Source organism: Clarias gariepinus, chromosome 7 (genome assembly GCF_024256425.1).
Source record: "Clarias gariepinus isolate MV-2021 ecotype Netherlands chromosome 7, CGAR_prim_01v2, whole genome shotgun sequence".
In the NCBI taxonomy this organism is placed as follows: domain Eukaryota; kingdom Metazoa; phylum Chordata; class Actinopteri; order Siluriformes; family Clariidae; genus Clarias; species Clarias gariepinus.
In genome coordinates this window covers 7,480,215-7,505,145 of record NC_071106.1, presented here as the reverse complement: position 1 = coordinate 7,505,145, position 24,931 = coordinate 7,480,215, and the positions used below count along the sequence as shown (strand labels likewise).

Sequence of the window (24,931 nt, the reverse complement as noted above, 5' to 3'; positions counted from 1 at the left end):
ATGATAGCATCGTGAATAAGAGATATCGCAATAGATTTTGGACTCTGTGATCTGGTACACCGTGAAGGGATTGATAAGAGAGATACTGTATTAGCAATAATAATTATAGATACCTGCAGGTACTGCGTGATGTTAGTACCTGTATCATTACTCGTGTTCATACTGTAAATGCGTCTTTAAATCTCTTAAAATCTAACAAAATCATACTGTCATATATTTGTCTAGAGCATGTTTTTTTTTCCTTTTCTTTATTATTTCTTTTAAACCATGCACATGCCAGGATGATTATGTAAATGTGCACAATAATAAAGTTTGGCTGATTATTGCAGGCCTGAGCTTTCCAATGCCAGACCACACAAGATCCAAGCTGACAATCTTTTTAGGCCCGATTGTTTTGAAGTTATCGTGGTTTGGACCAAACCCATGCAATTCAAGCGAGCAGTCGAACAAGATAATGACTAAGAACTCCGACTGTGCTTCATGGACCCCACTCTGACAAATGAGGACTTTGAGGATAATTATGAGGATAATTTGCCTACAAATGTTTTGAAACTACAACCAGGCACACAAAACTGTACGATAAATCCACATTCATCTAGTAGAAGTGTGTGTATACTGTACCACTGCATGGATGGATGCACTGCTGCCTTGTTCTTCTGTTGCTGTTAGATTCGAGGTATACGTAGCAGAATGGCGTTGAAGGGGTTCAGTCGAAAAAGAGACACTCAGTACAGGAGAGTGGGCGAGAGGATGAAATGATGAAGATGTATGTAAATGGACGTACTATTAAGTGTCTCCTATTCTTAGCCTCTAAAGAAGTGAGGAGCATTAATACTTGCCCTTGCATCTGGGATACACTTAATATTCGGCATGCCGTGTTGTGACTCCGAACCAGCCTGTTAACTCTGCAAACTCTGACAAGCTGCCAGCGAAAGGGATAAACGGTTCGCGTGCCGCCGTAATCCTCAAACTGCCAAGGAAATTACTGCAGCTGGAGACCCAGGAATCAACCACCGAGGGATCAATGCTGATCTTCATCCTGACTGATGGCCACGACATCAGAAAACGTGATGCTGCCACGACTAACAGGGTTTAATACTGTAGCTTTAGTGCAGGGCCGAGCAGGCAGCGTGAGCAGAGAGAGGATGTTTGCTGGAATATCAGCAACAGAGCTCATGCATACACATGGTGGAGATGCCGCAGGGAGGAACCGCTTCCTGACTGGGACGTAGGGGGCTTCGGGAGAATATGTGGGCCAGTTGAGGCTTTATATTTCTATATGAGCTAGTTTCAGCAGAATACACAGTCAAAGATACATTCCAGTTAGTGGGACATTTCTGTCGAAGTTATTACTCGTCTCATCAAGGGTTGTGCTCGTCTTATGGGTGAGCTTAAAGAAATGCACAGATTTTTACAAAGCCTTGACAAAAATAGATGCCTGTGACAGGGTTAAAGGTCACTTTACCAGTCAGCCGATGTTAGGGTTAGGAGGTAATTGTTTGTGAGCATGTGTGAAATTTGCCGCTGCAATGATGAGTTGGTCAGAGTCGACCAGTCTGGGGAACGTTATCATTGTTTTCGGCGAACCCTGATGCCAAAGAAGCTGAATTTTATTTTTTATTTTAATATTTAGATTCTAAGAACTGTGTTTTAATAACGCTGCCGTATATGTATGAATATATAAATAGAAATATACAGTCAAAAGTTTGGACACGTCTCCTAAATTCCTGAATTGTATCCCTTTTTACTCTCAGTTTCGACAACTGTTCCAGAACAGCTCAGCTACGTATCTTAAAATAACACCTGCCTGTTGTTGTTACTAGTTTATTTTATAATTCTGTAAAAAAACTTTTTTTTTAAACGAGTTTTAAACTCATATGGCACTGGTAAATTGTTGCTGGTCTTCTATAATTTTACAGGTCTGAACTACTCACATGTTGCCAGGTAGCACTGAATCCTGTATGGTACGCCAATTAATCGCTCTTTGTTTAGAATTGTAACGAAATCTGCAAAATATAAATATAGATTCTATACATATGTATTTATACCTATACATTGGTGACATTGATTAAATCATGATTCTTACAAAATCACAATAGAAATCGAATCAGCGTATGGATATCGTGATAATTAGATCATACCGGGTCATCCCTGTTGATTCCCATCCTTAAATTGTCAGTTATCATTTTTTATACTAAGAGCTCGTTCACAGAGACTTATATGGCAGATGCTCCAGAGAATGTGAGCACTTTTTAACAGTCAGAGGTAAACCGATAACTTTCGGCTCAGACGGATTTGTTGTTTTTCATAAAGTGTAGGAAACTTTAACATGAGCTTATTTGTTCCAGAACAATACAGCAAAAATACTTAATATTTAAAAATAAAGAAAACAAATAAATGTAAATAACTGTAGCATAAAAGCAATAAAAAAAGCATTCGCTAATCAACATCTGGATTGTAACAGTAACGGCACTTAATCATACCACCTTGTTGTTGATTATTTTTCTTTTACTGCACAAAAAGAACAGTTTTATTCTGCGTTTTTTAAAAAAATGACAAATTATAATGTTCATTATGATAATGTTTGTTTTTTAAATCATAAGCTTTGTTTTTTTAAATTATGTGTTGTATACAGTAAGTAAAAAAAAAAAAAACACATAAGGTTGCGAGCGTGACTGAGAGCGAGGGACAGTTTTGAAGCTGTAGGGAACCCAGCCACAACCACAACGGGTGGCCTCTAATCCGATCACACACTGATGATCTTTGCCCTTTTTTTAGGAAGCACTGAAACACGAGCCCAATTAAAAGCAATTCAGGCCCTTGATGCTGCAAACAGAAGAGAAAGATCAAGTCGAAAAAGTTAAAGCATTTATTCGTTTTTTATAAGTCATTACCTAAATTGTGATTCTTGGCAGTGCTGTGGTAATTGTATATTTCATTTTCGTTATGTCTTTCTGCGGTTCCATGGTTGGCTGCTCGGTCTGCAAGCACGTCTTTAAAATAATATTCAGCGACTTCATAGTAACTCTGGAAAGAAAGTCATGCAGCGAGCAGGAAATGAGACTAAGAAGCAATGGTGTGTGTACTGTATGTGTGTGTGTGTGTGTGTGGATAAGGGAACATGATTCAGTTATAACTTTATTCCCTTTAAGGATGTTTCCGTTCCTGAAGAACTTCCACTTTAGCTCCAAGCGGTTCTTGCATGACTGTTCTGGAACACGTCTATTAAATAAACACTGTTGATTTTTTTTTAAAGATGCTTTTAGCCTTCAGCTGAATTTAAAACTTTCCTTAATGGAGAATCAAAACCAGCAGTGTGTTTTATTATGAGGCTCAATACTAGTCCATTTTAATACATAGCGCATAAGTGAATCTGTGAACTTGTGTACCCATGACCTGGTAGCATACGCGGCAGAACTGACTCGTTTTTATAGACAAATTGATGTAAAACAATTGAATAAAATATCACGGTCACATATGTAACACAGAGCCTCCAACTTCGAAGTGAAGTAGTGAAGGAATGGTGATAACAGTTAGTGTTAATCATTAATGATTATTTCATGGCCGGTTCAAATTAACATGGTTATATTAACATGATTATTTCAGTTTGCCACTTTGCAATAGTGGCACAGACTTTGAACAGATGTGGAACATTAACTGCAAATTCAAACCAGAAAGAACAAACAGATGCTGCTCAGTCCAGCCATCTTTAAACAGTCTGTTTTTGTCTTTGACTTTACTTTCATCGAAAAAAGCCATATTGTAACTTCACTCGTCGGAAAGGAGATATTGACCAAAAAATAAACTCACTTACTCATTGTAAAGACCGCTTTATCCTGTATACAGGGGGCCTAAAGCCTATTCCAGGAGACTTTGGGCACGAGGCAGGGTACACCCTGGACAGGGTGCCAATCCATCCCGGGGCACACACACACATACACGCTCATTCACAGACTTCGGCCAATTTAGGAACGCCAATTAACCTAATCTGCATGTCTTTGGACTGTCGGAGGAAACCGGAGTACCCCGAGGAAACCCACCAAGCATGCACATAGACCCCGTGGTGGGAATCGAACCCGGAACCTGGAGGTGCACGGCGACAGTGCTGACCAATAAGCCCTAAATAAATCAAAATATTTTATATACTAGCATTGCGGTCTCTGTTTTTAATTTGCTGCAATCGAATGTATAATCTATATAAAGGCAGGTAATTGTATAAAATAAATAAAAGTCTGCTAAAGATGCCGTGCTCATAAACCATGGCCATTTTTTCCAAATGTGGAAATGTATTATATATGCAAGTTCATTCCACGGTAACACTTTGCTGGCTCTACATCTGCCTTTCAACAGTTGACGAACCCACAATCTACAGATATATTGCACAATGTTTGGTAATGAATTGTTTTCTATTGGTACCTTTTTGGATTTAATACCGGACTTGAACCTCTCCTCTTTGTCTTTGCAGAAGTACTGGAGAGAGAAGGTACCTCCAGTGGTAGCAGCTCTTTAGCCAAAGCCAAAACCCTTTATAGGTCCTGCATCAATGAAAGTAAGTCCAGGATAACTTCAATCCAATATCTGTTTGCAATGTTTAGAATATATTGTCTGACTACACTGATGCACAAATCCATCTGAAGAGAAGGAAGATTGTTTTCATTTAAGCTGCATGACCAGATATACTTGAGATATCTGTATCTGATGTGGGATATGTATCTAATGTGGGCCACATGTGAAAGCGATTTAGATCTGATCTGAATAACATCAGATTTGTCCATTCAAACAGCATTTAAAAAAAAAAAAGGCAATGCGAACATAGCCGCAGTAGTTACAGAATAGTGTGTATTGGCTATATGATAAGAGACGGGTTTATACTTAATTTGGGATTAACAGCTGATAAGGTCAAATTTCTTAAAAATTAAAAAAAAAAACCACAACAAAAAAATCAAACATGAGAATTTGTTGTCATCTTTCACTTTGTTGTAATATTTGAAATGTCTTTTCACGACAGGTCTGATTGACGAGAGAGGAGGGAAGCCTCTGCTCTCAATGCTGCCAGATGTCTTTGAGTGGCCCATTGCAATGGACGACTGGGACGCCAAATTCGGTATATGACCATGTTATTTCTATTGTCTGTTCATCCTTTTTATTGGAACCAATAATAAAGACAATTTTTTGTCTGTCTTTATCACCTCTTTAGGGGACAAATGGAGGGCAGAAGATGCCATAGCCAAAATGAATGAGAAATACGGGAAGCAGGTTCTAATTAGCTTTTTTATCGGCACAGATGACCGAAACTCCAGTTCCCATATCATTCATGTGAGCGTGCACTTGCAGGCAGTGTTTGTTACTACATTCATTTTATATAAAATGTACTTTTTATTATATTTTTCTTTTTTTGTTCTTTCACCTGAACATTTGATTGTCTATTCCTATACAAGACCACAAGACTCCTTTTTTCTTTTTTTTTGTGGCCCACTTTGAGTAAGAAACTGTTTATTTAAACCACTTTGCTCGTATGGACCCAAGCCAAAGCCTTACAATCTCAAAATCTCCATGAACAAATAGTCCCTCTGTTTTTAAAACTTGGATAAGATTACATGTGACTTTTTTTTATTTTAATCATGGTAACTGATACTTTTTAACCGGTGCTTTTGATGCATTGGATTTCCTGTTTAGACTGAATGGTATGATTGTGTGTTCATCTGATTCTTTGTATTAGTTCGACCAACCAGGTCTTGGCCTGCCCTCCAGAGACTACTATGTCTGCACGGGGCCCTATGAAGAGGTAACGTTCACTTCTTACACCAAAGCTGCTGTTTTGAGATTCTGTTTCTTTCTGTTTTGCTAGCGTAGATACATACATGTGACATGCTGCAGACTTGGTGTTGATTTTATCCACTTTGGACATGAGAATAATGAAACAGATGGATAAAAGTAAACATGAAATGTACCTAAACATATGTAAGGTATAGGTGCAAAACTTTATTGTGTTTGTGTGTGTGTGTGTGTTTGGGAGGTCCTATAGTAATTTTTCACATATATTAAAACATTAATAAAACCTAAAACTCCACAGTGCTGCCAAATCAGTATTCTCCAGCCCCTGATGTTAACCTACTCTTGAAATATAATCATAACTAGCCATAATCGTATCATGGTTTCTGGTCATCTACATTGGGATCCGGACTGGATAAAAAAAAAAAAAAAACAATAAAAAAAATATTACTTTTACAATTTAGACTAAAGAACACTTAAACCAATTGATGTTTAAAAATGAAACAAAATAATTCAACATTTCCAATGTTTAAATATTTATTTTTAAAGAGTTAAATGAATTGATTAATATTAGCCATGATGATAGGATGCATGCATTTTGTTTTTCTATTAGAATGTTTTCAGAACTGCATGAGGGGATTTTCGTAGTGTGATCTGGCAACCATAGCAACCGCAGTGGCGGCTAATGAGCTAGAGTTTAAGTGCTCAAAAATACATTAACTTCGTGCATGTGTGTGTGTGTGTGTGCGTAAAAGACTTCATTTGTGCCTTCAGGAATAGGTCTAAATACATAACGGCGTTTCACCCGACTGTATAATGGTGGCATAAAGGGTTGGAGTTTGCATGTTGTCCCCGTGCTTGCTGGGTTTGCTCTGGGTACTCTGGTCTCCTCCCATTGACTTTCAGGGTAGGCTATTAGTCGTTCCCAAATTCCAAGTAGTGTGTAAGTGAGTGTGTGTTAATGTCCCTAGTGATGGATTACCACTCCATCCACGGTTTACCCCGCCTCGTGCCATGGGGCCCCTGGGCAAGGCTCCTGGTATACAGGATGAGTGAGTGAGCATTAATTGTAGTTAATTCCCACCCAAATTAATTATTTAGATTATTCAACGAGTTAAATGTTCAGCAGGAGGAAGGTCATAGGAAGAAGATAATTTACAGTAATAGTGAATGACAATAATGATGAAAATGAGAAAATAAGTAGATTAAAGTTAAATTCTTAGTTTCATCATACATTCTATGTAAGTCGCTAATGTCCTGGTGACACTAGGTAACCATTTTGCATATTTGGAAAAATAAAAAGAGAGAACCTGGAAAAAGCAACCTTAAAGAAGTGAGAGATTGTCAGAGATGGGTTAATAAACTTTACACGAGAATGCATTTATTTATTTATTTATTTATTTATTTAAATATTTAAGCAGAAGATAACTGTCAGAAGACCAGATGCATGATGCAAAGCTGACGATGAGTTAAGTCTTAGTTCATCTGCTTCCTTTCCAGACGTAGATTAGACTCTCAGTTCAGACTGTCTGTGCAGAATCACAAACGACACTGACAGCTAATTTAATCCCCTGTCCTGGCCTGTCTCTGTTCAATCAGTCCTTTGGTTCTGAAATGTCATTTTAATAACAAAGTCTCTCTTTTCGTACATCCTCTCCATCCGTCACTGTGTCCAGCGTGTCTGGACGCTACGCGCAGACCGCCATCAGGCACCATCTGATTATTATTCAAATTAGGCCGTCTCTAATGTGTTCCAGGTCTAGCGGGTAATTAGTGCCCAGATGACTGGGAACGAGACACGCACACCATATCTCTATCCCACAGGACACGCCGTGGCAGATGAAGGAACGTGAAGTGGACTTCTCGTCCTGTTCTTCGACCAGTCAGGCCACATGAATATTCAAAGAGAGTGTGAAGCGTCTCGAGGGAGAGAGCAGAGATGGAAAAAAAAGTCAGAGAGGAGAGATAGAGGGAGGAGGGAGGGAGGGAGGGAGAACACTCAACCCAATTAAATGATATAATGCATCATGGGAGACCGAGAATGCTTCCTAAATAACTGGGGAGCTAAACGTTAGGAGGCTTATACTATCTAGTTCATAATTTAAAAGCATATCCACCCCTGCTAACACACACACACACACACACACAGTAATTTGTTTCAGGGGTGTTGGTGTTTGTTCGCAGGCCTGCATCACATACAAGAACTTCATGGTTGATCTCGCTGTGCTGGTCCGAAAAGACAAAGGCTTGGGGGTGAATGAGACAAAGATCAGAGAGGAGGTGGAGCAGGTCATGCAGATGGAGAAGGAGATCTCTAATGTAAGCTCTCGTTCATGTTTTATGTAACATCACTAGTACATAATCAAGAGGTGTGTCGTGCACAACAATCATTTCTACTGAGATCCAATTTGAAATAATGGAAAAAATACAAAATAAATAAATACAAATTACTATAGGTGTAAAAAAAAAACAGTGGTTTAGAGGTTAGCAATGTGGCCTCGCACCTCCAGGGTTAGTGGGGTCCAACCTCGCCTCCAGTATGTGTGTGTGGAGTTTGCATGTTCTCCCCAGGCTTGGGGTTTGTGCCCACTATGGGTTGGCACCTTATCCAGGGTGGACCATGCCTTGTGTCCTACAGTAAGTGTTCCTTGGAGTAGGCACTTAGACCCTACACATATTTAATGGGCATACAGTACACTCAGACACTAAAAAGGTAGTGGACTAAAGGAGTCTTTTACACCCTTAGTGGCTCCATGCATTATTTTAAAATAAAGGATTTCCGCTTCAGATGGGACTTTTTCCATTAGTTTCTTTCTTTCTTTCATTTTTTTTATTTTTCTACTGGAACATTTGCTAACAGCTTGTTTAAAGTAACAGCATGAGGAACCGCTGCTGTAGTTTTACACCACAGTGTGGACTCCAGGCCTTGTAAAATTCTTTCATGTTTCTTTTGAAGATGGTGTGAGAGCTGAAGTGCTGCCCATATTTATGGGCTCTCACATTGATCAGCTGTCACTGTTCTCTCAGCTAACTTCATGCCTCATAGTCTTATAACTGCATTACAAGCCTGAAAAAAAAAGAGAGAAAAATAAATCGGGGTTTCATCTGGAAAGAGATTTATGTTTACTAAAAGGATTCAAATTGTTATCTTTTTATTAAAAATAAATGAAGAGTTATATAAATGAATAGTAACTGTTACTATCGCTATAATGTAACTTACACAGTAACGTGCTCAACATTTACCAACACGTAATGTATAAGGAGAAATTAATTTACAGTTATGGACTTTTAGTCTATAGTGTCGGCCCTTTGTTACAGGAGTTTACGCCTTATATATATATATAGTAAACAAAACAAATTATTAAAATCCCTTGAAATATATATAAATTATATAATGAAATACTGTATATATATATATATACACTGCTTCCTGTTAATGTATTACACTGTGTTTTCTTTTCATAGCTCACAAAATGTAATGTACAGCAGTGGCCAAATGTTTTAAATGTTTTTTTTAAAACCTTTTCCTGCTCCTTGTTCTTGTTCCTGCAGGCTACAGACACACCTGAAGACAGAAGCAATCCTGTTCTTCTCTATAACAAGATGCCCCTGGAGACTCTTAACACGAACTTCACACTAACGTTTGAATCCACTGTATGAAACATATACTTTATTATTATTATAATAATAATTATTATTATTTATTTATTTAATTTTTTTTATGTGTGTGAACATTGTTTTTTCAGCACTGGATATAACAGAAAGTCACCAAACAAGAGGGGACATTTTTAGATTACCAATTATAGATCATTTATACTTTGTACAGTGTTATATTACTCATTAAATATACCGTTTGGATAATATTTTATTAAGCAATATCACACTTGAGGTTGTACTGCTGTACCGTAGGCAAGAAGGCACAGAGCCATGCTGATATTCAGTATAACAGCATGACCTGGAGTGTCATAGTGCTTTTCATACAGCAGTTCTACATAAAGCATTTATCATCAACAGATTATGATTTGTTTGATTGTTTGTACAGTTATATATAAGTACAGTTAGTATAAGTAGTGCCCTTGATCAGGGATTTGGGATTGAGCCATAAATTAAAAGCTAGTTAGCTTCATAGCTCACGTTCATCATGAACAGAAAGAACACAGATGGTTTAAAGGGCCATTCAGGACAAAAGCAATTAAAGGCAATTAATAAGTAGACAGCGTGTTGCTTAAGATGACATGTTGTTATTAGATGTGTTTTCTTGCTGAAAGTACTTCTGGTTTTGAATGTGGGTTTTGGCAGACAGCTGCTCTCCCCTTTTTCCAATATTCAATTTAGTACCTGAACATGCCGAGTGATACATATAGTTTAATGTCCCAGTGCTGTTACCATCTATTATCACCACTCTTGGAATGCCTCTCGTCCAATCAGATTACTCAGTCGGAAACTAAATTGTTGTATAATGAGAAATTCATCATGTATAATGTACAATTGTCTGATTTACACTGGAATTGTTTGGCCAGAGGGAATATATATATATATATATATATATATATATATATATATTATTACGTGAATGTAATCAGACATTTATGTTTTTACCCAAAGTGAAACAAATATTTGGGGGTAGCTGTTATAAAACAGATGGTTTTCATCTAAGATTTTGAGCAAGAGATGCTCACAGCAGCTGTTTACAAAACTCGACTTTGAAAATACTGTCACAATAGCAAAATTCAGCTGTTCCAATATGTTCATTTTCTAAGAAGAGAAAAGAATTTTGGCAAAAACATGGTGGCTTATGACCACTTAATATTGGAATACCCCAACATTATTTTGTTAAACTACACTCGCACTCATATAAACAGTGCTTATCGTATTCAAATAAATTAAGCTAATAATTTTGATATAGTAGTGTACATACAAGTTTGTACATCCTCTGAGTGACTATACCTTTTCAGGTTTTCAACTGGACTTACTTTACTAATAAGATTATGGATACAATCAACCTTCCCATTGAGGGCAGTGAGGAAGTGATCCTTTATGCCCCCAACTACTTAAGGAAGCTCAACCCTGTCCTGGCTAAATACACGAAGAGGTGAGTTACACAGGCAGCACTTTCCAAAAACCAGGTCCTTATCAGGGATATCCGGCCTTGTACCGGAGTATTTAGAGGCTTTAAATATTTATAGCAATTCTTAATCTAACACTGATTAGATCACTCTGAGTCATCACTTGGATATGAATGTTAGATTAGGTTTCGTGATTTTTATCCAGTGCTTGTCAGGATGTTGTCTAAGAATACTGGGTGTTTTTAATTGAATGGGTAAAGTACTAGTTTTGGATATCGTGTCTTAGAAAGCTGTTTAAACAAATGACAGATTATTCCGCCAGAGTATCCTACAAAGCAGACACTCGAGTTTTGTAGTCAGATGTCTCTTTTTCTGCAGTCCCAAGAGGTCTGTTTAAAGGGACGGTTTTGTTTTTTCTACGTCTGTCTTTAATTAAAATTGTGGTGCATGTAAGTAAATTTCCATACTGTAGGTCTTGTTTGATTAAATTCTCCTGCTTTGCACGAGTTTGTCACTTGGAATGCGAGTACAATGAAAGTAACCGGGGCCAAATTTCACAACCCTCATTCCATGCAAAAATGCATTCCAAAGTTCATCTGATACTCATATAGACGCATTACTGTATGGTTAGTTCCTGTAAAGGAAAAAAAAAATGCACTGAGACAGCACGGTGTCTTAGTGGTTAGCACTGTCGCCTTCCACCTCCAGGGTTTGGGTTCAATTCCTGTCTCAGGTCTGGGTGCATGGAGTTTGCATGCTCTCCCCGTGCTTGGAAGGTTTCCTCCGGTAGCTCCCGTATCCTCCACCAGTTCAAAGACATGCAGATTAGGCTGGTCGGCATTCCCGAATTGCCTGTAGTGTGTGAATGAGTGTGTGTGCACCTTGCAATGGATTGGCACCCTGTCCAATGTGTACCCTGCCTCATGCCCCAAGTCTCCTGGGATAGTCTCCAGGTCCCCCACGTCCCTGTATACAGGATAAAGCAGTATAGATGATAAGTGAGTGAGAATGAGTGTACTAAATATGTCATAACTTTGAAAGATGCTGAGCTCAAGTTCTCTCAGTCGGACTGCAGTAGCTTCATACAGTATGACTCTCAGCTAAACTTAATGCATTTCAGCATGGAATGAAGATTGTGCAATCTGTCCCTGGTTACTTAAACTGTTCTGACAATTCTTGACGTTGATCTTAAGAGCAAGAAAATTCATATCGACCACAAAAACAGACTTGAAAAAACATCCCTAGTAAGACTATCCACTCCACTCCTCCTATAGCTAGGAAACTTACTGTAACAAGATGGAGTAGTGGGACAGCAGCTATGCCTTCATAGGTGTTAAAACTGTCTGTGCATCGATAAATGGTCAATAACCTAATGCAACTATCTCTTTCCATGTGTGCAGAGATATCCAGAACTACATTGTGTGGCGTTTTGCTATGAACATGGTGGTTGGCTTGAGCAGATCATACAGAGACACCAGGAAAGCATTTAAAAAAGTTTGTATCGTTTCCCTGTTCTGTCTAACTCATAGTGGTGACTTGATGGTTGTACTGTTTTTTGATAATAATAATAATAATATTAATAATAATAATTAAAAAGGGAAAAAAAGGAACTTAAGGAACTCTTTGATTTGTTACTTGGGGGAGAGTCTTAATGCACTTGGTATAAGAGTGAGGATCCACGTGAAAGGTTTATTATTCTAGATCCAAATCCTAAGGCAGGCCATAGTCAAGTGACAAGAAGCACCAGGCCAAAAAAGAAAGAGCCTATCTTTATTCCTAGTCTATCAGTTTCTTCTCTGTTAAGCTTTTTCCATCTTGACCTGTTTTCTCATTCATTTTATATTCTCTTCCCAATTCCCTGCTCCCCTGTCCCTTCATCATGTCCAGGCCATCTCCGGTACCAGTTCCGAGGCAGCAATATGGAGACAGTGTGCGGTCTATGTCAACAACAACATGGAGAATGCGGTTGGCAGGCTGTATGTAGAAGAAGCCTTTGCTGGAGACAGCAAGGACATGGTGAGTTGTCTCGGCTGTATTGCATTTGAGTGTCCCCATGTCTTTTAGCTGAGTGCAATCGAGTGTTGAGCCAGAGTATGTTTTACACCTCTTGGAAAACGTTTAAGCAGCACACGCAGCTATGTGTAGGCTGACGCTCGATGCTTTCATATCCTCGTTTTCGTGTAAGTGGAGCTTGGCACCACCTGTCATAAAGCATAGCCCTTAACACTCCATTAATCACTGCCTGCTTCAGGCCCCATGACTACTGTAGCATGTGCCTACTTTTCATTAGTGCGGAGATACATTTCTGATGCGTGGCCATGTTTGTGTGATCTTGCAGATGAATATGAGTTTGGAAAATTGAGAAGCTGGAGTAGTTTGTTGTGCATGTGTCAAAACAAGATGTCTTGCTGCGGTGTTTTTGGTTAATGATTGCTAATCGCCGGACATAACCGTGAGACGGATTAATTTTTTCCTAATGTTTTTGCTGATGTCAGAACTATTTGGAACATTGAACAGTTGGCAACTAGGCAGTTATTAAGCCAGTATTAAGCAGAGGGGATAAAAGTACAGTCATTAAAAAATATAATAAAATATTGCACAGAGCACGGATAATAAAGACATTGTTTAATGAGGTCGGTGTGGAAGAACTTGACTGGCCCTAACACAGAGCCCTGATCTCAACCCCATCGAGCAACTTTGAGATGAACTGGAACGGAGATTGTCTTCTCGTCCAACATCAGTGTCTGACCTCATAAATGCTCTACTGAATGAATTTCCTCAGAAACACTCCATAATCCTGTGGACAGCCTTCCAAAAAGAGTGGAAGTTAATGTATTTGGTTACAATGTCATTGCTGGTTTGGAAAAAAATCATTTTGTCTATATAGTATACATTGGTAAAGACCTTTTTACTTTTCTTTACAGAGTTTAAATAGCAGATGCTGTGCTGAGGCCAATCACATGCCTTTATATGAAATATTAAACAGGATTGGTGCTGAGACTAGCTACAAAGAGAGCTAGAGAACTCAAAACATCATAATGTGTAGCCCACTCATTATGGACATGCATTACATACATGAATGAGTCTCTTTTAAAGAGGATTTTTGTCTGAATAATATAAGAAAGCTGAATCATTGCTAAGACATTGTACAGCTCAGAAATTAAAACATTGTTGAGTCCAAGCAAAACATGATAGGACGTAGTACAGCATTATCAGTAATGGGAAAGAAATTGTCCAAAATAAGTTCAGACTTGTGTAACAATTTCAGAATGGAAGCCAAAAAAGAGAACAGACTACTCATAGCGTAATTCATAATGTTCTCTGTTTTGATTCTACAACTATTCACCCAGTTCTAATTGGCATTTACGTTAGTTACTAATAAAGTGAATAATAAAAATAAAAAAAATGCACTAAGTCATAAATGTAAACTCTTTTTTTTATACTTTTTGTTCTCAGCAGACCTGTTTCATGGATATCACATTAACAGCAAATATCCAGGCATGCTGAAACATAGACCCTTTTCATCATCACATACATTCATGAGACTTGTTTTTGTTTGGAGCGTATACCTCACTGACTATTATATGCCCGTCTGTCAGCTGTTATAGAATTTACTTGTACTGCATCGTTTGCTCAAATAACCGAATGCATGTTTTAACATGTCGTGTTTGAGCTGTTATTTAAACTGTAAGAGTTCCCTGGAAAGTAGGTACAGCGTTGTAAAACACCTTACTGTTGGTGTGTAAAGACCATATTGTTGGTGTCTCAACTCTGTGTAGGCCAGATGTGGTCAACAGCATTCAATTATTTCCATTAATCCTCCTCCCCAGTCTCTTGTAAACTGGAACATGTTTTATTTTAGGATTGCTCTGTATTTGGCTTCATTTATCCCGACCTCAACCCTGACCAGTTTGCCAGTCTCTACACCTGATGCTACTGGTTTTACTGTAAGGACGTATAGTAAGAGTTACTGTAGGTTGATGTGGGCTTAAACCCAGAGCCTTGACCATCTGAGCCACCACTGCCCACTAGTTTTATATTATATACCTGACATGGACCAGTCATGGGAAACTCAAAAATGAGTTGCTATTGAGGTGTCAGGTCATTAATTTAATGGGGTTAACCTATATGAAATTTTACATTTCAATGTAAACACAACTGTCTCTAAGGATGATAACAAAGGACAACGTTCTAAAAGGGTTTTGGCTTCTACCAAATAAATTAAAAGGCCAAAACACTCAACTTTAAACTTTTTAGACCATCAAACCTTTTAAAATATGATTTCACATCCAGCTTGCTTTTTGGCAAAGCACAAGCTGGATTTCACATGTCTTGTCACTCTTCCCTCCAATTATTGTTCTCCTGTGGGCAACTTCTCCCTGACCTGTGAACCTTTCCGAATTCCAGAGTTACTCATGGGGTTTTCATTGTTTTCCTGACTAATGACACTCTAACCTGGTCTTGAAATGTCCCTTCTAGTTATAATAAATAAATTGATTTCACAGTTGGGGATATTTTTCGTATCCAAATCATGATTGATATTTTTTTTTAGAACTATGTCCTTTGTTATCCGTCGTCCTTAGAGACAGTTGTGTTTTTACGTTAAAATGTAAAATTTCATATAGGTTAACCCCATTAAACTAATGACCTGACACCTCGATAGCAACTCATTTTTGGGTTTCTCATGACTGGTCCATGTCAGTTATATAAAATAAAACTAGTGGGATGGATAAGGCTCTTGGTTCAAGCCCCCAACATAACAACCAGGGACTTAAAGAATCTCACTGTGATGTAAATGTAAGAAATTATAGTAATTATATTACAAAATGAGGAAGTGTGGCAGGTGAATATATATGCACTTAACATGTTGTTCACTGCTGTCCTCTGATTGGCTCAGATGGATGAGATGATTGCTGGCATCAGAGAGGTTTTCGTTAGTAACCTAGAAGACCTCACTTGGATGGATGATGAAACCCGGAAAGCTGCAAAAGAAAAGGTGAGCATCTCTAAAAAAGTTTGAGATTCTTGGTACGGCTCTGACTGCAATACAATAATCATTTCATTTTCAAACTTCAAGGCTGTGTATTTTATTTCTTGCAGGCTCAAGCTATTCGAGAGAGAATCGGGTTCTCGGAAAACATCATGAACAGTACATATTTGGATGAGGAATACAAAGATGTGAGCTGTGATTTGTTTTAAGCTGTGATATTAATGCAATCATTACCAAAACATTAATTCCTCTTCAAAGGTTTTTGAATACGTATTTGTTTGTATTATGGGTTTGGTTATTCCTTACTCTACAGTAACATGCACTTGTGCAGTAAGCACACTTATCATGTACTACTTATCATGGGGTTCCTGATTAAATATATTAGTGATTAAATATATCACGGTTTTTAATGAAACCCTTAATAAATCTTTTATTTGATATAAAAAATCTGTAAGTGTTTCTTCTGCCCTTCTGGGGAAACACCTAAATTTTTTATATAGACATTTGCAACAAATTTTTAAGACTTTAAGAACTTTTCTAAATGTTGTTTTATAGCCCAATTAAAATATGCTTAATTTCATTTTGTCAACTGAATAACAAATGCACAAAAACTTACAGGCTAAACAGTCCATCCTATGTGCATACTGTACTATATTGTTTACGTAATTATAGTTTCAGTAATATAAATATGTTTTATTTATGTTTAAATCTACTGTATATACATCTATATTACTATAATGTTTTTAAGCTAAAAAACTTTTTTTTTTTTTAGCTAAGCTACAATTCAAATGAATACTTTGAGAACATCCTGAAGAATCTGGAGTTTGGTCAGAAGAAACGACTGAAGAGGCTGAGGATGAAAGTGAACAAGGAAGAGTAAGAGGCTCTTTCAGCTTTTAATTAAAAAAGTTATACTGTAGGAAATTAAATCCTTCTGTCCAGGAGAAAAAATGACTTGCTTCTTTCAAAAATTCCTAGACATATTCTAAGTTTAGTACCTCGTTTAAAAATCTATATTAATGACATGACGGTTATAAAATATTAATGTGGACATCTGGACTATTAAGTTTAAACATATGATTTAATCCCAAGGTGGATCTCAGGAGCAGCGGTGGTCAATGCTTTCTATTCATCCAGCAGAAACCAAATAGGTAGCGAAAAAAAAAAAGATATATATTAGTAATGTGTCAATTTTTAAAAAAGATTCTTTTATTGACCTTAATGAATTTTCATGTTTTTTTTTGTCAGTATTTCCTGCTGGTATCCTCCAACCTCCCTTTTTTGGTAAAGGACAGCCGCGATCCCTTAACTATGGTGGCATCGGCATGGTGATTGGCCATGAGATCACCCATGGCTTTGACGATAATGGTATTTAATCTGATTTCATGTATACTTGCTATTTGTCTAATTCTAAAGTTGTTCACCAAAAATAAAAAAAAAATAAAAAAATTGAAGGATTTTTGAAAACAGAAGGCTCAGGAACAACACTAGAAGGGTTCTATGAGATTGAAGATCATGTGTCAGGTCATATAACTGAGTAAGGATTCTGAGAAATGCAGTTTGATTTGGTATTTATAGCAGACATGACTGTGAATACACTGGCACTGATTTAGTAAACAGAGAACTACTACGAACAACAACAACAACAACAATAATAATACTACTACTAATAATAAATTATAATACATTATAATAATTACTTCTACTACACATAATAATAATAAATTATAATAATATTAATAATAAATTATAATAAATTATAATAAATTATAATAATTACTTTTACTACACATAATAATAATAATAATAATAATAATAACTTTTACTACTACTACTAATAATAATGATGATGATGATGATGATGATGATGATTGTTATGGGTAGGAGTAGAAGTAGTATAGTTGTAGTACAGTAGTAGTAATATTGGTTCTATAGGAGGAGGATTAATGTTTTCGATAAGCCTTTACAATAACAATATGTCACCTTCTCTATATTGATGTCTCACACCAGTGCTTTGTTCTCGAACAGGCCGTAACTTTGATAAAGATGGAGACCTGAAGGACTGGTGGACCTCGTCATCAACACAGAAGTTCCAGGAGCTTTCCAAATGTATTGTAGACCAGTACAGCAGCTTCTTATGGGACCTGGCCGGTGGACAAAATGTACAGTACATGCTCTTATCACTAAACTCACGGATATGAACACTTGACCTTGTTTAATTTCTTCATTGAAAATGTATGTAACTCAGTTGATAAAGATTTGTTGATTAACATATTTTTATGTTACAAAGCAAAGATAAATGACACTTTGTAGCAGAGTAGAGGCTGCCGCTAGGTTTAAAAAGGCGGTGTTGTGTACAGATGCTCTTGATCAACTGCTAAATGATAATGCATGGACGGATCCATAGACAAATCTAGTTTAAGGTACATTTGCTAAAAGTTGTGGGTTTACCGTTGGGGTAATGTAGTTACTTATTTGATAGCCCTGTGTATGCATTCACTTATGCTGCACACACTGCATCCTCTCGTCAGATCCTCTTGCATGTGTTGTTGCATCTCTGTTGCCTTCTGCCGAGTTGGTTTCAGCCTCCTCTGCTGTTGTGTTCAAATTGCTCAAATTGCCTTCTGAGTAATCAATTGAGCTGCGATTTTTCAAAAGATGTAGAAAGAGCTACAAATTACTGTTATTTTCTGTCTCTTTTTCATCCTTTTCCTTTTCCCATTTCCAGCTTAATGGGAATAACACCCTTGGGGAGAATATTGCAGACAACGGGGGCATTCGCCAGTCTTATCAAGTAAGTGCCGTGTGTTGTGGCCTTTGTGTCTTTGCTGGCCAATTATGCTGCTGATGCTGCCTGAAATACTTTGCAAATGTTACATAAGGAATAAAACACTTTGACCAATTTAACTTAAGTTGTTACAGACACAGTTGTTAGCACTGTCGCCTTGATCCTCCAGGGTACGGTCGATTCCTGCCCAGGTTCGATGTTCTCCATGTGATTGGTGTCTCCGGATGCCCTGGTTTTCTCCCACAGTCTAAAGACATGCAGATTAAGCTAATTGATGTTCCCAAAGATCCCAAATCAGTACAGAATTCATAACATAAATTAAATCTGGCATCATTTCAAATCAACCCCTTTTCCCAGGAGACCCAGGGCACAAGGCGGCGCGCACCCTGGATGGGGTGCCAATTTAAAACTGAGCACTTAACCATGCTGTATGTCATTTATTGCTACTTATCCCAGCAAACACGGTCAAGTTCCCCTGACTACTAACTACACCCTCATTCACAAGCTCATCGTCATCATATACCGCTTTATCCTGTATACAGGGTCACGGGCCTGCCTGGCATGCACATAGACCCCGAGGCTGGAATCGAACCTGGACCATGAAGGTGCAAGGCCATAGTGCTAACCACCAAGCCACCGTTCCGCCTCTGACTACACACCTGAAATCAATTTCACAGCTACAGCGGACAGAATTAAATAGACTTGCCTAGAGTGCAATGTTCTGTGTTATGCCCTCTGCTTTGTGCCAGTGCCTGTCTTCCATCCTATTCTTCCCATGCTGTTTGTAAACTGGCTCAACTTATGCAACATATGCAGCGTAAGGGCTGCATTAGGTTTTATAGCTAGCAAACTTAAATGCATTTAAATCAGACATCTGTGAGCGGTAATAGCTGATACCGTGCCGTTCCAGCTGAGTTTTTTTATCACGCCAGTCTATGATCAGCCGATTAAATTTATGTTTGGCGTAGTAGGATAGAACACACAATGAACTCATTTGTACTGCTCTTGTTTTAAATGGATTCCCACAGCCAGCTTGTGCTGAAGAAGTCTTAACTGTGGCCTGAAGCAAAGAGCTTAAGTGAAGCAGATGCACAAGCAACCAAAATAAACCTGACTAAAGAAACATAAATGGTTATGGACCTTCATCTCATTAAATTGTTTATTGCAGGCATACCAGAACTACATCAAGAAGCATGGGAAGGAAGCGCCATTGCCTGGGATTGACCTCAACCATGAACAACTCTTCTTCCTAAACTTTGCTCAGGTGAGCCAGCCGTGACACACTAGCGTAGACGTACACCATGGGTCCTTTCACATATACAGTGTTTAGACTGTTACTCTAGTCTGGGTTTTTACGCCGGATGCCCTTACTGATGCTTCATTCATTTAATCCAGGCTTAAGACCAGGACTGCATCCAGTGGCTTGGGTTTGGGCATTATATGGAAATTATTATTATTTATATATGGTCATGCCCAACAAGACTGGGTAACTCATTCCTAGTTATCTCAGAGTAGCATACTCAGAGTTTATATTAGTGTGTCCTCTTACTGTATATACAGTACATAAATTCACCCAAACCCAAGGAATCTTGCAGGATCCAGATGTTCCCAAACTGAACAGATTTTCATAAATATCACTTTATGATATATACAGTATAAATCAAATCATTTGTATCTATTAAAATGAACACGGTAAGGCTTATTGAACTTTAATTCTTCAGGTCTGGTGTGGAACACATAGACCTGAACATGCCGTCAACTCCATTAAAACTGATGTCCACAGTCCGGGAGAATTTAGGTAAGTCCCACGATTCAGGAAGCAGCAGACAATCACACAAAATATATTTGAAACAGGAGCGGAAACAGAAGGAGCGCCATCTTGTTAAAAAAGGAGTATAATGCGTCACCTTTACGCTAACAGCTGAAACATTTGCTTTTGATTCTACCTACAGGGTTCTTGGATCGTTGCAGAATTTCCCCGAGTTCGCCAAAGCGTTCCAGTGCAAGACAGATGACTACATGGTGCCTAAAAAGACATGCCAAGTGTGGTGATAATGCCACAGCCAAGGACAATAAGGGCATTTCCTTAAAGGCCCTCACTTCACCTTTCTGACTGTATGACCCAGTCCCAGACTTGGAATGTCTTATGTTCTCCATAGAATAGATAATATCTGGCTTCACCAATGCATTTCAATCATGTACAGACATGGGGTGCTTTTTTAATCCACTCCTACATTTAACAGTTAGTTAATTTTAGTCTGAATAGATCATCATGAGGTCCGTGGTGATCTTCGGTTATTGTTTATAACAACATGAAATGTTAAGATATTGTCATATATTTAAAATGATTTATGTTAATATCAAATCAAACTGTGAATCGGGGAGATCAGTAGCATTTTGTATGTCAAGGATGTTCCAGTAGACATTTCAACTTGGCAACTTTAATGAACCTATGGCAAGATTTTACATCTTATACAGGACAAAAATGCCAAAAAGGAGAATGATTTTAAAATCATATATATATATAAATAATATGCTGTAGACACAGGGATGTACTGGATGTATTGTAATATTAGTTTTTTTTAGTATTAGGAAACACAATTTTTTTAATGGTTTATTACATTGGCTTGATTTGCACTGGATGTTATATCGATGGCAGTGCAGGCGAAGTTTATTTCAAAAGAAAATGTATAACCATATTTGTCACAGATTTGAGAGATTCAATAATAGCTTATTTAGTTATTGTACAAGCATTTGGCAATGATATATGATACGATGATATGATATGATGTCTAATATGCCAAGGTGTACGGATCATGTGTGTGTGTGTGTGTGTGTGTGTGCGCGCGCGTATTCGAGTATGACAAATCATTTTGACCATCAATGCTATCAAAAAGAGACTGCCTTAAAACAATCCAGTGCGTTTATTAAGAGCGTTTGTTGCAAAAGTACAAGCATTGGTATATGTGTTCAGCTTAATCTACAAACACCTGCTACTTATGCCAAAGACGCCAAGAAGTATACTATCACCCGGTGACCTTGTGGAATCTCTCGATTATCTTTAAAGTATTATATTTGTAAGAAAAACAAAATGTCAACATTTATAGGGCTGTTTGTTATTAGGTACAGTATGGTGGACTTGATGGTGGCTTGTTTTCTGAGTTGTACAAGTCTTAGGCACGATATGGTTTAATTTTTTTTCCGTCTCTTTTACTTGTTCGTCTTCTGCAATAGCTACTGTGTTCATAGAACATTGTTTTTCAAACAAGACTATTATATATCAGCCATAATCTTAAATGTAAAGTAATTTAATCCTGTTGTAATCCGGTTATAAACATTAAATCCAAACAGGGCTTTGACCCCTTAAGATGAGCAGAATAGGAACCCATTGTGGTGTCTGGAACCAGGATGTTGGCAGAGGTGCTGAGAGTGGTGGGGTGTGGCCTCCGTGGATCGGATTTGTTTCTCCAGCGCATCTTGTAGGTTCTCGATTGGATTGGGTTCTTGAGAGATTGGAGATGGGGTTAAGAGAGGGTCGGTGGCCTTGGCCTTTTTGGTTGCCAGGCTCCATACGTGTCAGGGTGCCTTTCTATCATGGCCAACTTGGACTTTTTTCAGCAATTTGTGTTGCAAATTTGGGTTTTACAGGATGGGCAGGCTTTTGATCCCCTTCGCCTTGGGTGACCCTTGGGTGCCCATGATGCTGTCACTAGTTTGCTGGAGTAGAGTTGGTGATCAGTGTTATACATTCCACGTGTCAACAGTCATATTGCTATGAATGATTGGTGTATTATACCACATCACTGTTGAACTCTCTGAAGGTGAGCGTCGTCATTTTTTTAATTTGCTATAACAGTAGTTCTGATAATAGTGCAGTTTGCAAAACACCAGTTTCTACTCGTATCGCAAATGCTTCACTTTCCCTGCCTGGTGAAAAACGGTCTGGATTTAGCCTTTGATTGCATTATTACTGCAGTGTTAAATATCCATATTTGTAGAAAAAATATTACCGTCAAATTATTGACCAGCATCAAGCAAAGATAACAACTACGGAGATTGTTAAAGTTACTGGAATTGGGTTAAGAACCGTCCAACACATTATTAAATCCTGGAATGATGCTGAACAAAGCGCTTGGAAAAAACTAACATGAATAAGCGTGATCAGAGAGATCGCCAAAACACTAGTTGAAGTTGCATCACTAAAAAAGGTCAGTAGAAATCTAAGCAATCTAATTTAACAGTCAAAGTAAAAGCATTCCCATATACACAGAGGAGCCCCAGAGGATCGCGACTGAACAGCTGTGTGTCCACCTTCAGTTTGATGAGGAGCATAAATGCTGTTATGCCTTGGAAAAAGGTATTCCAGAGTGAAGGGAAGCTGTATTTAGAGTTAAAGGTGGTTCAATTTAGTATTTTAAATGGAATGTGCAGATTCCATATTAAAAAAGTATTCTCTTTATGTAGGTAAATGATAATAGGAGTTAACTTGTTATTCTTTAATAAATAAGAAACGCTAGCATTTTGATCGTTAAATTGCTGTGGTATAAAAATAACTAAACACGCCAGGACCATTTTTTGTATTAAAAATAAGAAAAAATAAGCATTTCTGTTTTGTTTTTTTTTTTTTTTTTCAGAAATAGAAGCATGTGTGAAAAAGAACTGTGGCAGATTCACCCACATGCAGGGGAAGAAAAAAAAAAAAAAACCTTACCATTGATTTTCTTGTAAAACTGCACAACAGCATACCCAAGAGAACTCATGCAGTTTATATATTTAGATCCATTTCTCTGCATTTCTTTTAAAGGCATCTTTGCCTTTTTACTGAATGTCTTTACACGTGCCTAAGACATTTGTGCATTGCTTTATATTTTTCCCTCTACAGGATTTGGTTGTTTCTAACTAAGTACCTTGTATGTTATAGATGATCAAAACAACCAAACCTTAATTTTTTTTCTTTCTCTCTGTTCCTTTTGAGCCAACAGGTTCTTCCATTTATGTTTGCTTCACTGCTTTTCGCTTTTTCAAACATTTGAGCTTTGCTCAGAAGAAATCCATCTCAACTTGTACCCACGCAGACAGATATACCTCAGATGCCTATATTTAGATACTTTGTAAAATTATTAATGCATATTCATGAACAGAAATTGAATTGTTTGATTAATAAATCGAAAATGTAAAAGTGTCTGTCTTTTCCTTCTTTATTAAACGGCATCTAATCATCATCATCATCATCATCATCATCACCATCATCTCTCTCTCTCTTTCCAAAATATATATAAAAAAATTTAAAATAATAAATACTCCCATGGTCAACCAATCACATGGCAGAAGCTCAATGCATTTAGGCTTTATCCAGACTGGTTTGAGCTGAAAGAAAGGCACCAGTAACTTCTTATAAAACACAGGACATGTGTTTATAAAATGCATAAAGATGCTTTGGGTGTATTAACATTATTTCATCATTTACTGTAATGAAAAAATGCTAATAATCTGATGATCCAATACAAATATTTAGCTCCCTAGTGTATATTTACTTTAATGTCACATGGAGCCAATGAATGACTGAATGACACCCCAGACAGTATGAGTTGTCTTGGCCTGCACCATAACGAACTGTTTCTTTTGGTTGTGTTTAAATGTGTGTGAGTCATTCTATAATTTGGGGTATACTCCACGTCTGTTTATGATATCATTTTTTAGCTAATAAGGGACAGCATGTTGCACACAAGCGTTATGTGTATCGCATGCTTCGCTCAGCTTGAGAATGGTGCTAAATTGCCCATTTTTGCCAAGTCCGCTTTTGCAGTTGAGGGTTTCTTGGTTTCAAAATAAAGACTCAAAACCATTAGGGTTAACAACAACTGTTTTTAATTTATTTCAAAAGTTTAAATACTCACTCTCACTCATTCCTCATCTACAGTATACCTCTTAATTCTGTATTCAGGGACACGGGGGCCTGAAGCCTATTCCAGGTGACTTACTGCAGGGCACGAGGCGGGGTAGACCCTGGACAGGGTGCCAATCCATCGCAGAGCACACACACACACACATACACACAATCACACACTCATTTATGCACTAGGGACATTTATTAGCCTAATCTGCATGTCTTTGGATTGAGGAAGGAAACCGGAGTACCCGGAGGAAACCCACCAAGAACATGCAAACTCCATGCACACAGAGACGAGAATGATTTCATTTTTCTCCAAAATCTATAATATTACTCGTCGTTATTGAGTATTTTAAATGACCATGAACGTCACATGTCCGGTAAACATTGTCATCTGCATGCAGCGTGCATCCCAGGATGTCTGG

The 24,931-nt window shown here is 37.8% G+C and overlaps 1 protein-coding gene across 3 annotated transcripts in view; it reads left to right on the top strand.

The window, feature by feature from the left end:
- LOC128528246 (neprilysin-like) overlaps window positions 1-23,795 on the top strand; it is a 39,311-nt gene extending 15,516 nt beyond the window's left edge. For all 3 annotated transcript variants that reach the window (XM_053501002.1, XM_053501003.1, XM_053501004.1), the window contains exons 5-23: window positions 4,466-4,549; window positions 5,009-5,104; window positions 5,198-5,316; window positions 5,720-5,785; window positions 7,957-8,091; window positions 9,325-9,426; window positions 10,728-10,864; window positions 12,239-12,332; window positions 12,726-12,854; window positions 15,736-15,834; window positions 15,939-16,016; window positions 16,601-16,704; window positions 16,921-16,979; window positions 17,077-17,196; window positions 17,857-17,990; window positions 18,557-18,622; window positions 19,785-19,880; window positions 20,338-20,414; window positions 20,569-23,795. In XM_053501002.1, coding sequence (XP_053356977.1) covers window positions 4,466-4,549; window positions 5,009-5,104; window positions 5,198-5,316; window positions 5,720-5,785; window positions 7,957-8,091; window positions 9,325-9,426; window positions 10,728-10,864; window positions 12,239-12,332; window positions 12,726-12,854; window positions 15,736-15,834; window positions 15,939-16,016; window positions 16,601-16,704; window positions 16,921-16,979; window positions 17,077-17,196; window positions 17,857-17,990; window positions 18,557-18,622; window positions 19,785-19,880; window positions 20,338-20,414; window positions 20,569-20,668 — 1,895 coding nt within the window. In that variant the 3' untranslated portion in view covers window positions 20,669-23,795. The remainder of the gene's footprint in view (window positions 1-4,465; window positions 4,550-5,008; window positions 5,105-5,197; window positions 5,317-5,719; window positions 5,786-7,956; window positions 8,092-9,324; window positions 9,427-10,727; window positions 10,865-12,238; window positions 12,333-12,725; window positions 12,855-15,735; window positions 15,835-15,938; window positions 16,017-16,600; window positions 16,705-16,920; window positions 16,980-17,076; window positions 17,197-17,856; window positions 17,991-18,556; window positions 18,623-19,784; window positions 19,881-20,337; window positions 20,415-20,568) is intronic.
- The last annotated feature ends 1,136 nt before the right edge of the window (window positions 23,796-24,931 follow it).